Source organism: Drosophila guanche, unplaced genomic scaffold (genome assembly GCF_900245975.1).
Source record: "Drosophila guanche unplaced genomic scaffold, DGUA_6, whole genome shotgun sequence".
Classification (NCBI taxonomy): Eukaryota; Metazoa; Arthropoda; class Insecta; order Diptera; family Drosophilidae; genus Drosophila; species Drosophila guanche.
Genome location: NW_022995748.1, coordinates 1589113 through 1602871, shown reverse-complemented (window position 1 = coordinate 1602871; position 13759 = coordinate 1589113). Strand labels below are relative to the sequence as shown.

The 13759-nt window shown below is 34.3% G+C and overlaps 4 protein-coding genes across 6 annotated transcripts; 1 reads left to right on the top strand and 3 right to left on the bottom strand.

Moving 5' to 3' along the window:
• Positions 1-384: 384 nt before the first annotated feature.
• Positions 385-1893, top strand: LOC117584501 (FUN14 domain-containing protein 2). Its single transcript, XM_034273433.1, has 3 exons — positions 385-538; positions 1244-1439; positions 1694-1893. Exons 1-3 carry the CDS (start codon positions 435-437, stop codon positions 1874-1876), a joined length of 483 nt encoding a protein of 160 aa, XP_034129324.1. The 5' UTR covers positions 385-434; the 3' UTR covers positions 1877-1893.
• Positions 1894-2263: 370 nt separating this feature from the next.
• On the bottom strand, positions 2264-3345 carry LOC117584500 (MORN repeat-containing protein 3). Its single transcript, XM_034273432.1, has 2 exons — positions 2828-3345; positions 2264-2767 (listed from the first exon to the last, which is right to left on the bottom strand). Exons 1-2 carry the CDS (start codon positions 3303-3305, stop codon positions 2328-2330), a joined length of 918 nt encoding a protein of 305 aa, XP_034129323.1. The 5' UTR covers positions 3306-3345; the 3' UTR covers positions 2264-2327.
• Positions 3346-3575: 230 nt separating this feature from the next.
• On the bottom strand, positions 3576-8635 carry LOC117584331 (insulin receptor substrate 1). Of its 3 annotated transcripts, XM_034273162.1 has the most exons (8): positions 8457-8623; positions 7078-7462; positions 6764-6944; positions 6459-6590; positions 6133-6314; positions 5770-6022; positions 5540-5625; positions 4854-5024 (listed from the first exon to the last, which is right to left on the bottom strand). In XM_034273162.1, the coding sequence occupies exons 2-8, from the start codon at positions 7442-7444 to the stop codon at positions 4993-4995; spliced, it is 1233 nt and encodes a 410-aa protein (XP_034129053.1). In that variant the 5' UTR covers positions 7445-7462; positions 8457-8623; the 3' UTR covers positions 4854-4992. The 3 variants fall into 3 exon arrangements, with proteins under 3 accessions (XP_034129051.1, XP_034129052.1, XP_034129053.1); XM_034273160.1 differs by lacking the exon at positions 5540-5625 and having other exon boundaries at positions 3576-5024; positions 8457-8635; XM_034273161.1 differs by lacking the exon at positions 5540-5625 and having other exon boundaries at positions 3576-5024; positions 8583-8598.
• Positions 8636-9267: 632 nt separating this feature from the next.
• LOC117584348 (ATP-dependent RNA helicase me31b) lies at positions 9268-12474 on the bottom strand. Its single transcript, XM_034273180.1, has 5 exons — positions 12425-12474; positions 11409-11508; positions 10394-10772; positions 9678-10325; positions 9268-9498 (listed from the first exon to the last, which is right to left on the bottom strand). The coding sequence occupies exons 1-5, from the start codon at positions 12472-12474 to the stop codon at positions 9296-9298; spliced, it is 1380 nt and encodes a 459-aa protein (XP_034129071.1). The 3' UTR covers positions 9268-9295.
• Positions 12475-13759: the final 1285 nt, after the last annotated feature.

Here is a 13759-nt window from a genome sequence, read left to right as displayed (position 1 = left end):
TTGTACCTACGGACCGTTCAATTTTCAGCTATGAGAAAAATCGAATTTTTGTAATCGCCGGTCAAAAATATTTCGTGAGAATGATTGTTTGCCGACCAGTCAAAATATACGCAACAAAAAACTCAGATTAATACTGGAAAAAACAGAGTACTAGAAGCCGGCTGGCAAGATGCAATTATAATGTGACCCTGTCTTTTTATAATAATTATTATGATAATAAAAAACATTCTGAGGTAATGTCTTTCACGCTGTATCCGAGCAAATTGGATCATACTTTTTGTTGAGATAAAGTAATGCTACAAAATAAATATATTTTTATAAACATAAATTGTTAGAGTACCCTTACTATCTTTTAATCAGCCAATAATAGTTATTTGGTCACATTGTATCTAAACGTATATTCTCAATATATCGACAAAACAAAATTATACATAATGTCCGAAATGGATGACTGCTCTAAAATTATAAAAAACACTTTTAATAATATTAGTAAGCGGTCTGCTTACTCACAACTGCTAATTGGAGTTACCTCAGGATGGTATGTAGCGTATATAATATATCTGTACATGTACTCACATAACAATATTGTAAATTCAAATAAGTTGAATTTGTATGCGATTCTGCTTTCCGACTTCACTAGCGACTTCGACTCTTTCGACTTGATCAAGGCATCATTCATCTGGCTTTAGCTTATGACTCAGATATCTGCATTATTATGTACATACATACTAGAGATCTGAGTGGCTGGATTTAATTAAAACAAAAGAATATTATTGAATTGAATCGAAAGAGTTGACTTAGTTCGACGCACAAAATGAATTGTTCATACGAATCCGCATTTGCGTTGCATTTCTTAGTTTTCAGCATTCAGTTGTATAAGTCTAAATAAAGAAATGCGCTAAACGTAATAAAAGAGACGGCACTACCGCCAACATTCGAATTACCCGAACATGTGCAAACCCATCACAAAATAAAAGAAATTCGAAATTTAAATTTAAAAAAAAATTAAAAACGTCCTCAAGAAACTGGGTAGAGTTTATATTAAGGATATATGTGGATACAGTAGGCACACATAATATTCGTACACCAGGATCATTCTAGTTTGAAAACGACTTCAACAGTAGGACCGGTTGCAACAGTTCCCTTGATGAACATTTGGTCTTTCGAATCCTTTTTACACATTATTTCAAAAAACAAAATAAAGTTAAGGCTAAAAATCTATTTTATTTTTACAACTTTTAAGGGCCACTGGATTTACAACAATGAAAATTGGGAAATTTGCAGCATTTGCGATTGGCGGAAGCATAATATTATTGGAAATAGCGCACCAAGAAGGAATAATTGAAGTAAACTGGTCCAAGATGACAAAAAGCGTTGGTTCAATTGCAAACAAAGTGGAATCTTCAGTTCTTGGGCGTGAAACCACTTGGGTCGATAAGGTAAATTTTAAAACCACAGTTCTACCGGTATATAATGCCGAGTCAGCCCATCCGTCTTGATGAGCGCCTAGATCTCAAAGACTATAAAAGCTACGGCTGACTGATTTGATATCCGACTCTAAATATTTGTATCAAAACTGTGTATATAATTTATATTGCTGAATCTCGGGATCATGATTATGGCCAGAATCCCTGTATTTTTCTTAAAGATAAAATCTTGTATAACAAAGTTGTTTTATTATTTTTAATTGCAGACTGAAAGATTTGTCGATGATAAAATGGTAAAAGCAGAGAGCTTGTTAAAAAACAAAGGTAAAAAAGTAAAAAAATGGTACACAAAGCTTATCGGAGATGAAGATGGCCCAAAAGTGAATGAACTCCACATTTTTACAGCAGCATTTTTTGGTGGAGTTGCATTAGGCATAGCAACCGGTTAATTTATTTTTAAATACCACAAACAATTTACTTCATGCGAGTTTTATATTTTAAGTAATATATAATACAATAAAAAATAGTACTTGTTTTGAAGCAATCAAATGGGAATCAAATTTAATTGGATACATTATTTTTCAGCATATTCCAACAAATACAAAGGACTGATTTTCTCGGCCCCCTCAATGCCTGTGATCACTAAAGCTTAGTGACTAAACATACATGCCAGTTCATACAAGGAAACGGTACTAGTCGATTTTGCGACTTCAGCTCCCATTTGGTAATGGTACCAAACTTCTGCCAACATGTGCGACCGACCCATGACGTAAGGCGAACAAAACCCGAGAGCAATCTAGCTGTAAACAGAGGGAAGTCAACTAGATAAATTGAGAGCTAGCCACAAAAGGCATTTGGGTGGATTTCTTTTATATTAAATCCTGTTCTTTTGAAATTTAGTTAGATCTGACTGGTTTTTGTCTCGTTTCTGGCTATCTGAGCGCAGTTGCAAGTGCAAACAAACCCAGTATTCGGGTAGAGATCCACATTAGTTGCCGAAACGACACGTTCCTCGAGGCAAGCAAACTGCCTGCGGTGGTGAATGAATTCCAGAGTTACCGTGTCATTGAATCGACGGTGTGGCTTATCGCTGAGAGGTTTGTACCTCTGGAAGAGCTTGCGTATTATTTCATTGGGATATTTTAGATAATTCCGTTCAATCGGATATGGACTGACTGTGTCTTGGCGTCGAATGAGGGTTTCATCCTGCATCAGGGATGTCTTTGCATTATCATTTTCCCACATTCCCTTTTGAATTTGACCAGTGTGCATATGATAGAACACACCCTCGCCATTTTTATATCCACGCGCAAAGTGTCCTTCGTAACGGTTGCCATTAGCTAAGTTTCGGGATAGAGTTTTAAGCATTAAAACATATAAAGCTTATTCAGCATACAAACCATAAAACATGACACCCAAGCCATGTCGGAAATTAGTCTCCCACTCGCCCACATAAATGCCACCATCTCCATACCATTGAATGCCAAGACCATGTCGTCGATTCCTAAGCCAGTTTCCGAAGTAGACACAGCCATCGGGATAGAACTGTTTGCCCTCGCCGCACTTCATATCATCGTACCATCGCCCCGCATATATCAGCTGTACATCTGCGCCACGCTTGCGAAGCATCGACCCAATCCCTTGCCGTTTGTTCATCACCCAATGACCCTCATAGACGAGTTGACCATCGGGATGCTTTTTATCAATAAAGTACTTGGCATCTCGCTTTGCCGTCTTCATCACACCCCAGCCTTGCTGTTGATTACATTTCCAGTAGCCAGCATAGGTGCCCCCACCAGGAAAGTATAATGTAGCTCTTCTCCCAGTACTGCAAACAGGCTTGTTGGGGCAAACAAAACGCTCCAACCAGGTACCCATTGTATTAACAAAAATTTGTGTAAAATGTGAGTATTGGAATACTGAATGTTTTGTGGTTGTCTATTTATTAATAGCCAACTTCATATGTAACATTCCAACAACTCACCTTATGCTTGCTCATTCTCTCTTTCGATCGCACAAAATTTCTGTAGGTCAGATTAATGTTTGACACTGTAAATACAATTTATTTTATATTATATAAAATTTGAAGCTGTTGCAAAAATATGTACAATACATTTACAATGTTAAAAAAGTTAAATTCACATAGTCAACAATTAACTTTAAGCATTAACTACGTTCGATGAGGAGGAAGATGAGTCGGATTGATCAAAATCAATTTTTGCATACGCATTCCCACCTCCTGCAGACAATGCAACTGGCGGCGATTCACATGAGCCTCTTTTGAGAAATGCTCCTGTGTTTTTTCCGCTAACATGGGGAAGATCAAGACTTGCGTAGTAAAGTTCAGGATGGGATATGCGTGAAGTGTGATCAGATGGGAAATTTAAATTTTTAATTGGAAGAATTGTGGATATTGTACTGGCATCTGTTCTTTTTAAATCAGCTATTTTTATCTTCAAATTGCATTTCGCATTGCTTGAGCTGGGACCTTGACCTTTGTCGGCTACCATAATACACTTATCTTGAAGTCTATGCTCCGAATCGTCATTAGGAATGGCCACTTGATTTTTCTTTAATGAGATTAGTGAGCTGTCACTTTTTATGTGAATAATTTTATATCCAACATCGTTTTGTTTATTAGCAAACTGACTGATTTTTCCTGTAACTTGTGCGTATTCATCATTGCTTGTTGAATTTACGAATTTAATTTCATCTGGAACTGATCTTGGGTCTCCTGTGCCGAATTCTGGTTTATTTTTCTTGCTGCTTTCAATTTCTTGATTCATGTTGGTTCGTTGCCTCATTAAACCAAGATTTTCATTACTGTCAGGTGAGGTGGTTAATTCCATAGTTTGACAACCAATTTCATTTAAACTAGATTTCTGCAGTTCTTCAACAATTACGGATGGATTGGGGTTATCTGTTTTTCTCGTTTCATTTAAATCCTGTATATGTGGTTCCGAAAAGTCTTTTAGCTTGATCTTATCCATTTTATTTTGAAGAAAAGCCACACTGGACTCACAGTAAGCCGTTTTACCAACCGGTTTCATTTCCAAGTATCCACCATCTGAAGCGCGAGGTTCACTATTAATTTGTTGTTCCTCAAGAACGTTTGGATCAGTAGTAACAAGGTTTCGAAGAGGAAGGTTTCGACGGTATGTTGAAAAACCATTTTCAATATTTTCGGGAATGTCATCGTCTTTAATTCGCTTTTTTTTTACCAAAATCGAGGTTCGCGAAAAATCAATTTCCATCAGATCACTCATACGATCAGTGTTTACTTGATGCTTAAGACCCAATAGAGGAGCGCTTGTTGATTTGTTTTCTCGAATTGTATTCGTATGAATGACTTCACTTGGAATAGAATTATCTGTGAATATATTATTATGGCTTCCGTTCGTCCCAGCTTTGTTTTTATCCTTTTCCACAAGAACAATACGTTGCAAGTCACATCGAGGTATTTTGGACTTTGAACCAACGGAATAAGCTCGAACACGATGTGAGTTCTTTCCACTTTCATTTATGTATCCAATGCGTTTTAGATTTGAGTGCTCAACTTTATTGCCTATTGAGTAAGCTCGAATTGGTCGAACAAACCTGCAACAACATTTGAGAAATAGCAATTCTGATTAGTTTCAAAATAATTTAAAATAACAGTTAAAATAATTATTTGGTTTGAAGCTAACAAAGAATGTATATAATGCAGCATTAGAGAGGTTACATTGAAAGGCGAGTTCTCTACTCACAATATTTTTACTTGAATTTAATCAGAATCGATATATTCTATGCCACAGAAAGAAAATTGTAATGCCCTGCAATCGAGTTGATATGTTTACAGAATACGGTTTATACTCACTGATTATCCGTCTCAATATCTAGATCTTGAATAACAAAAAGTCTACATACGAGTCCTTTTAATTTTAAATTAAAAAGTCGCGGTCGTGAAAAGTTGTTTAATACTAATCTGAGGTTTTAAAGTAAATGTGCTAGGCATAGTGAATTTCCAAAGTATCCTCAGTAGCCTTATATCCATAGTTGTGAGAGATTTATTTAGTTTATTTCGTAGCCAATTAGCCAATAATAATTTGTATCTGTTTTTATGTGCCAATTACCATTATTTACAGTGGTTGAACTCAATTCAGCACTGGCAAAATCGTCAATATTTTCTTCGGGAATAACTCCTTTGGAAGACCGGGTGCTGAAATAAACGTAACATCGATTATGTTTTAGTTCTTAAAAGTTGATGCTTTGTTGTGTTCATCATCATTGCAGCCACAATATGTCAAAACGTAGCAGTGTACAGTTTAGTATCTTATTTTTCGATTGATAATTATTCACTTACTTTCGTCGATAAGGGGTAAAAGTTCCGTTATCATCGGATTCGTCCACACTAATTGATGATTCTTCAGATTCCGAGCATCTTAATGGTGTATAAAACGGTGGACTACAGTTGGGTTTATTGGTAGTGTTTGGACGGTTCCCAGCAATCGTGTTAGATCGGAAACCATGATTTGATCCAAGGTTTATTTGATTGCTGCCGTCGCTTAAGGTTCGATTTCTTGTTGGTAAACTATCACACCTTTCTCTTCCATAAGCTAAAAACAAAAAAAGGATTAGAATTAATACAACATATTTTGTTTTGCCTGGTAATTGAAGAGTTTACGAGTATGTTAGATCTTCTGAACATAAATTAGTTTGCACTTACTACTATTATGTATGGAACTACTATTCCTCAATTCAACAGCGCTTTGACGAGTTTGTATAATTGGTTTGGAGGATTCGTTTGCGGATGATGAACGTTTTCTCATTGGTTCCTGACCAATATCAGGTCTTGCTTGGTACACATTCAAAAAGTTCATGTTAGTCTCAGTTTTAGCTGACATGGCGCTGGAAAATACAAGTAAAGATACCAAAGACTAATTAATTATTCGATTTTAAATATAAGCAGATAAGTATCAGTAAAAAAAACTGAAAATTATATACCCACTGTAATTTTTAAGTATTTATAATGAATTCAATTTTGCTAGTTACCTTAAAATTATATTATGCATATTTGTAGCGACAGCAGCATTATCCGTTTCCATCCATAATTCCCCACAGCCTAAAACACTCTGACGGCCAAGTTCCATATAGAAAATGCATTGAGGAGGTGCATGGCCACATCTAGAAACAAATTTACGAAATGTATAAAATGTAAATAAATAAAAAACGATACAATTGGATTGGTTTAAATGAGTTGAGAATTGCTTTCAAAAGGAAGCGTTCTTAATAAGCGTCAATAGTCGAGTCTGCTTCTGTCTGTCTGTCCGGCCGTCTGAGTAAGCGTCTGTACTTACCGACGTATTGTTGTCAAAAGAATCTCAATACTAGAGATTCGGCTATCGCCATTTGGTAATTTTTCCGGACCTATGCAAACGAGTGTTAGCGATTTTGAGGTTAGGCAGCAGTGATAGGTTCCAGTAATTCCAACTTTTTCCGACATTCCTTTTTTTTGAATATAAACTTGCCAGACATGGTCTGTAAGGAAACACAAATATCCTTATTAAAATGGTTTAGTCTTTTCGAATATAACAAAAGCTAAAATTATTCACCATCCAGTCAGGACAAACAATTTTTGTAACATAAATATTATTATTTGAATTCAACCTACCATATGTTGATTGCATTTGACCATTTATGTTTGCCTGATGCCGTTGCAAGAATAATAATTTTTCCAGCCATGTACGTAGATCACTATCACTTTCGAGCACAATTCCAAATCCGCCTTCTCTTGACGATAACATAATAACAAATCTATGTTTAGTATCAAAACGAGGATTTATATTAAAGCAGCTACTTAAATAAATTACTCGTTTTGGTTCTGTTTTTTGCAAAAATTTTTTCTCCGTATCGTAATATTCTAAACGTGCAGCTGCATTGTTGGTTTTTTCATACAAAACAAAGAATTTTTTTTTCATTGTTTTTAGTTTTTTTTGGTAGCCGCTTAGCACTAATCCATCATCCGATGTTGAAGCCATTTTTTCAATATTTACAATCTGAAATAAAAAAAGTAAGACATTAGTGGGTCATTTTTTAATTATATAATTAAAATACTCTTTATGAACTATATTTGTAGCCTTGACATATATATTTAGAAATTTTTTACGCCGCTAAAGTCGCGTCTCACAACGTTCCTCGTCGTTTTTTTTTGAGCTGATGAAATTTAATTTTTTTGTTTTGAAATAATAAACAAATTCAATAACAATTGTTTTGAATTGATAAAACTAATAAAACTGCGTAATAGCGCCTGGGTTAATGTAATATTGGAAGGTGTCAATACTAGCTTAGTTTTCACCCCTAAGCCGCTCGAAGTTCGGTTGCACAGCTGACATTTTTAGGTGGAATTGTTTCCACTGATTCCAATTCTGCTCGCGATTTCTGTGTATATGAATTTGAACACGAAGCAAAATAGGAATGAAAGGTATTAAACCTTAAAAACGAACCAAACGACACAGAGAGTACAAAAGAGAACCTTTCAAAGCAACTAATGACTTGTTTATGTTATGGCTTTGACAATTGATTAAAAGATTCATACATATCTTTCCAAATCCATACTTATGGAAAACATTTTTAAAAACTATTAAACCAACTAATTAGGAACTTTTCAAGTATTATGTTATTTATTGTTATTAGAAACTATTTATAGTGTTAACAGGGACATTTTAATGCTTGGAAATGTACACACATACAAATGTAGTATACACATTTTACACATAAGTACAAACTTTTTTTTGTACGCGTATAATTTTTCGTCTACGAGTCGTAAATTATTGTCACCTAACTTACCACGCAATAGCATTTTTTAGTATTCTTTATTTGTGAATTGTCAATTTAGTCATAATTTAACAACAAATATGTATAAGTGAAGACCTACTTTGTAATGACCTTACAAAAATAATCAACAGCATTCTGTATTTAACTTGAACATTGCTATACTATTACGATATAGAACATTTATGCATAAAGAAATTAGCATAATACATAACTTACGATGTAGCGTATTAATGTATACTGGTTTCACACGAACACACATAGCATGCGAATAGCATCGCATAAAAATAGTTACATATGTTGGTTTTCCAAATATTTGCATTTAATGATATAATTTAAATTCACTTTTTTTATAATTCATTACACATCTGTATTGTTATTGACCACAAACAAACCCAAGTTTTTATTTTCAACCAGATAAGTAGTGGTGACACGAAAACATATCAAAGATAGAGATGGAACAACATTGATTTCATCGATGTTTTTATATCCTCTTCCCACTCAGCAGGTATATGGAACTGTGGGAATTGACGCAGGTGAAAATCCGAATCCTATGCCACCAGGAACCATCCACACAAAAACAGCTGATGACAATAAGCAAGTCATTGTTTTAATTTAAGTAGTAACTTCATTTTTTCGCTGTGATTGGATTTGTAATGAATTAACATGGTATTAGTTAAAATTATCGAATATATATCGTATATAAACGTGCAGATTATTAACATTTTTGGAGCAGCAAACCCATACTGAACATTACAGATGAAGCTATCAGCTACAAGAGCCAAAGTCCTGCGAGCCAATCATCCATACATGTATGCATTTCTAGTTTTTATTGGATTTGGAGCCTCCACATGTGTAGTTTGCCGAGTGGTTCAATCCAATTATTTACTAGTACGTAATATAAATACATGATTTTCATGCTGATTCTACTTCTGCTTATTTATAGTTCATTTATTTACGTCGGTTTTAGTTTTCCGAAAAATTTCATTCACTTTATTGATTTCATGTATTATATTTTTACTTAAAAGCCTATAATTACAATTTTAGATGATTTCTTTCTATTTGCTAACATTTCCTTCCTCGTTTGCAGAAGTATTAAGATCACTGTTATTGCAAATTTCTCCAGATGATCCGCCAACATTTGCTACATACAATGCAGGGTCGATAACCTTCGGTATGGGTTTTATTTCAGTACCAAGCTCCTTTTCAATCCGATGAAGATCAAAGCGATCTTCGTAAGTTATTAGATTTATAGCAATTCCTAAAAAGAACACAAAAATAATTAAGTTTAAAGATTAAAATCAGTTTTTAACATTATTGAGCTATTTAAACTGTAAATATTGAGCTAAACAGAAAAGAACCAGACTTAAACAATGTAAAGACCGGTGTCTATATAATTTCTAACAATGTAACGACTTGAGTTGTAAGATAATTACTTACCCAAATGACCGAACCGTCCAGAACGGCCAATACGATGTAAATATGTCTCAGCCATTCGAGGAAAATCAAAATTAATTACAACATTCACGGCTTGGACATCGATTCCTCTAGTAAATAAATCCGAGCATACTAAATTCCTACAGAGACCTTGACGGAAGTCATGAAAAACTCTGTTTCTATGAGCTTGCGCCATTTTTGCATGTATATAATAGCAGCAATATCCAAGCTCTGTGATTTTTTTAGCTAATAACTCAACACGTTGCGTAGAATTGCAGAATATTATAGATTGATTAATTTGCAATTTTGAAAATAATGTGTTTAGACAGTGCACTTTTTGGCGTTCTTGTACAAATGCGTAGTACTGAGTGACACCTTTCAACGTCAGTTCCTCCATAAGGTTAATTTCATAAGGCTCGCGTAAATGCTTCTCCATAAAATTTTTAACAGTCAGTGGAAATGTTGCAGAAAAGAGCAGTATCTGTGGATCCTTTGGCAATTTTAATATAACATGATCCAGCATGCCTTGAAAATCAAGCGATAGTAGTTTATCGGCTTCATCCAAAACTAATATCCTACAATGCGACATATCAGCAACTTTCTTATCCATCAAATCCAATATTCGTCCGGGAGTCGCAATAATTAGTTGTACTGTAAATACAAATTAAAGCCATTAATCGATGAGAACCATTATATGCATATGTAATATTTATAATTACCTTTTTGATATATACGCAAAATATCGTCTTTCAGTATGGTACCTCCAGTGGTGACCATTACTCGTATATCAAGATGCTTTGCCAGTTCAATGCATATTTGTGAAGTTTGTAAGGCTAGTTCACGTGTAGGAACCATCACTAACGCTTGGATATAGTCTTTCGTTGGGTCTATTTGCTCTAAAACTGGAATACAATAAGCTCCAGTTTTACCAGTTCCATTTTTGGCTCGTGCTAGCACATCTTTTCCACTCAAAGCAATCGGTATAGCAGCCTCTTGAATGGGAGAAGGACGTTCCCATCCTTTTTCAAAAATTCCCATAAGTAATTCTCTCTTTAGGCAAAACTCTTCAAATTCGTTTCCACGTGTATCGGTCACATCCTGAAAAAAGGGGTAAGCATTCATTTACTTGATACTCAAATTTGGACAATGGTTAACGACCACTTGAAATAGCAATTGGTAAACTGTTCGAGTTTATACAAAAAATTGCATTTGAAACTTCAGCGTAAAGTTAATTAATGAAAAAAAAAAAAACAATAACACATGGTATTGATGAGTTTTGCAACACTATTTCAAACATCTCTGTCGGTATGTTGACCACTTCGGCACAAATATTTGGCTAAGCTCGTCAACAGGCATGATAACATAACTTTATGAAAATAAGTCCGGGGGCATCAAATATAGAGACATGATATGGGTAGTCAATCAAGGGGAAATAGCACAATAGTTTCTATCAACTTCAGTAAGTTCATTAGAACTCTCGTTCTTTCAGTGGCAATGGCAATATTTAACTTACGTGTCGTTTCCAACACTAGTCTCATCATTTATACAAATTATAAAGACATTTTATGTAAATTATGTAAATAAACATTAAGCTTTTTTAAGAAAAAATTAAAAGGAAAATTGTGAGTCGTTGCCTAAACAGCATGTCTACTACTACGATGATTGTAAAAACGAATTCAGTTGTCCCCTTAATTGAAAGCTCTAAAATAAATTATTTTTTAAACGAATACTCACTGTTGTTTTAAATCGATTATCCTTTGGGGGTAGCTTTAGCTTAGATTTCCAGCCCATATCGTCACTGATGTTTCCAAGAATTTTATGATCATTAATTATGCTAAAAAATGAAAACAAATGTTTATTATTACATAGGTGCACAGTGAATGTGCCTGCCTATTTTTACTCTTTGCAGGTTTGGATTGCAAGTTATCAAAAACTGATTGATTTATTGTTTTTGGCTTTATATGGACAAAGAATATGGGGGAAAGGTTGGACTGAGACCTTTTAGACATTATAAAGTCTAAATACGGAAAATTAAATTTTAACTGTATGTTGGGCTTGATTCGATACAATGCGATGCGAATTTATACATTTTTTGAGAAGTTAAAATTTGAGTGAACAGTTAAGCATGATTTTGCCCACTCATCATCAGGAAAGTACTTTCACATGATCGCCATCTTATAGCATGCCGGCGTGCAGAGGTAAATATGTATGTATGTATGTAATGTATGTTTGTGTAAGGCCTGAATATCATTATAATATACATTCATATTACTAAATTACAGAACATATTCAGCAAACCAACGAACGTGCCTTTTGCGAGATATATAAAATGAATGTATATGCATGTGTACATATGTATGTATAAGCCTAACTTAAATGTTAACATTAGGAAATTTCAAATACATTTGCTTGAGTTTAATTTCTTTTGCAAAAATATGTTCTTTATGTAGTGGAATTAGATGTTATCAATACTAGACTAGCATTTGTGTTGCGCATGAAGTTCAACTATTACAATTGCAGTTGAATCATTTTAATATATGTAAGCATTATATTTTAAAACAATCAACTTTTTCATGCATGTACATTACACATACTTTTGCATATTTTTGTAAATAAGAGGCATATGCGATTCGGCATTAAAAGAAAAATATGCGATTCGGCAGAAAAATTAAGTCAATTAAGTAATGAATACCAATGCGTTAGTAATGTTATTTTGGCATTAAGATTGTTTAGATAAATAAAACACAAACCCCTTGTTTGATAAATTAGTGTGGCCAGAAGATATTTTTTCCGTCATCATAATTGTAATTCACAGTTTTGCCCAAATTAATAGGTTGTATTTCACTAAAAAAGAATTTGCGGTAGTACGAGCATCTACAGATTTATTTATATTGATTGTGTGTTTTTATGCAACGAAGGCTCAAAAGACTTTTAAAGATTTTAGTCGCCTTACAACATGCTGTCACTAGTACCAATAACAAGTGCACTCGGAAAATTTTTCTAACAGAATTTTTGCCACACACTTTGGAAATGGAATACGAAAATGAAACACATTTTTTTACAGAGTGAATAAGAATAAAATTATGCCGGCTATAATAAGTCTGAGGAAGGAAAAGGGAAAATAACTCATATAAGCTTTAAAAACAAACAAATATAATTTAAATATATTTTGGCATTGGATAGGAGATTTTGTGGACACCTGCAGCTATAACTATGAGAGGTTTTCGGGGAGTTTGGAAAAACTCTCAAATTTATAATGACATTGCGTGGCCATGAAAGGGTGAGTTACGCGCCAACCTTAAAATCTTTGGCTATGAGCGGTGTTGAGAGCACAATACAAACTATTTAAATTAATTAATTATTTTATGCATTCTTTGCAGACTTTTCTAGTTTAATCGAGGATTTACAAAATTTACTTATTGACCAGAGCAACGACTCGATGACAGAACATTCAGGAGCAATCCTGGTGGAACGGTGGTACCATCCATGAAAACACAACTGATGCTAACAATTTGGTGTGGCTGAAATGTCTTTACTTTTTTGCTGATCATAATTAGACAGCTGAAAGGAAAATTAATTAAAAGCCATAATTTGACTGTTATTATTAATTTTGTTGCTATACGTAACTCTTCTAAACTGCCTAAACTCAGTTTGAAACTTTGTTGGAAGAGATTGCTATGCCTCTTACAGTGAGTCTTATGCTCCGTTAGGCGTTCTTCCTTCATGTATTCGTGTGAAACTCGGGCCACACTCAAATCTTCAATATTCTCTCCCATCTCATCAATCTATCTTGATGAGCGCCTGAAAATCAGAGACTATAAAAGCCACAACAACCAAATATGGTTTATGTATAAAGTCCACTAGCTAAAGATTGATTTGGGTGTTGTTGGCTAGAAACAAACACAATCTGTTGGCAATTGTTTTGTCCAGAACTTTTCCTACTCAGCAGTTTTTTGAGATATGTAGGTCTGTATGAGGAAATGTCGGTTTTATCTTTATCTACTTGTTATGTGGGTCGGTTGTAATTGATGAGTCTGTCTTTATCTATGGATAGATCGGACCAGTGTTTTGCAAGTGGTTTAGCT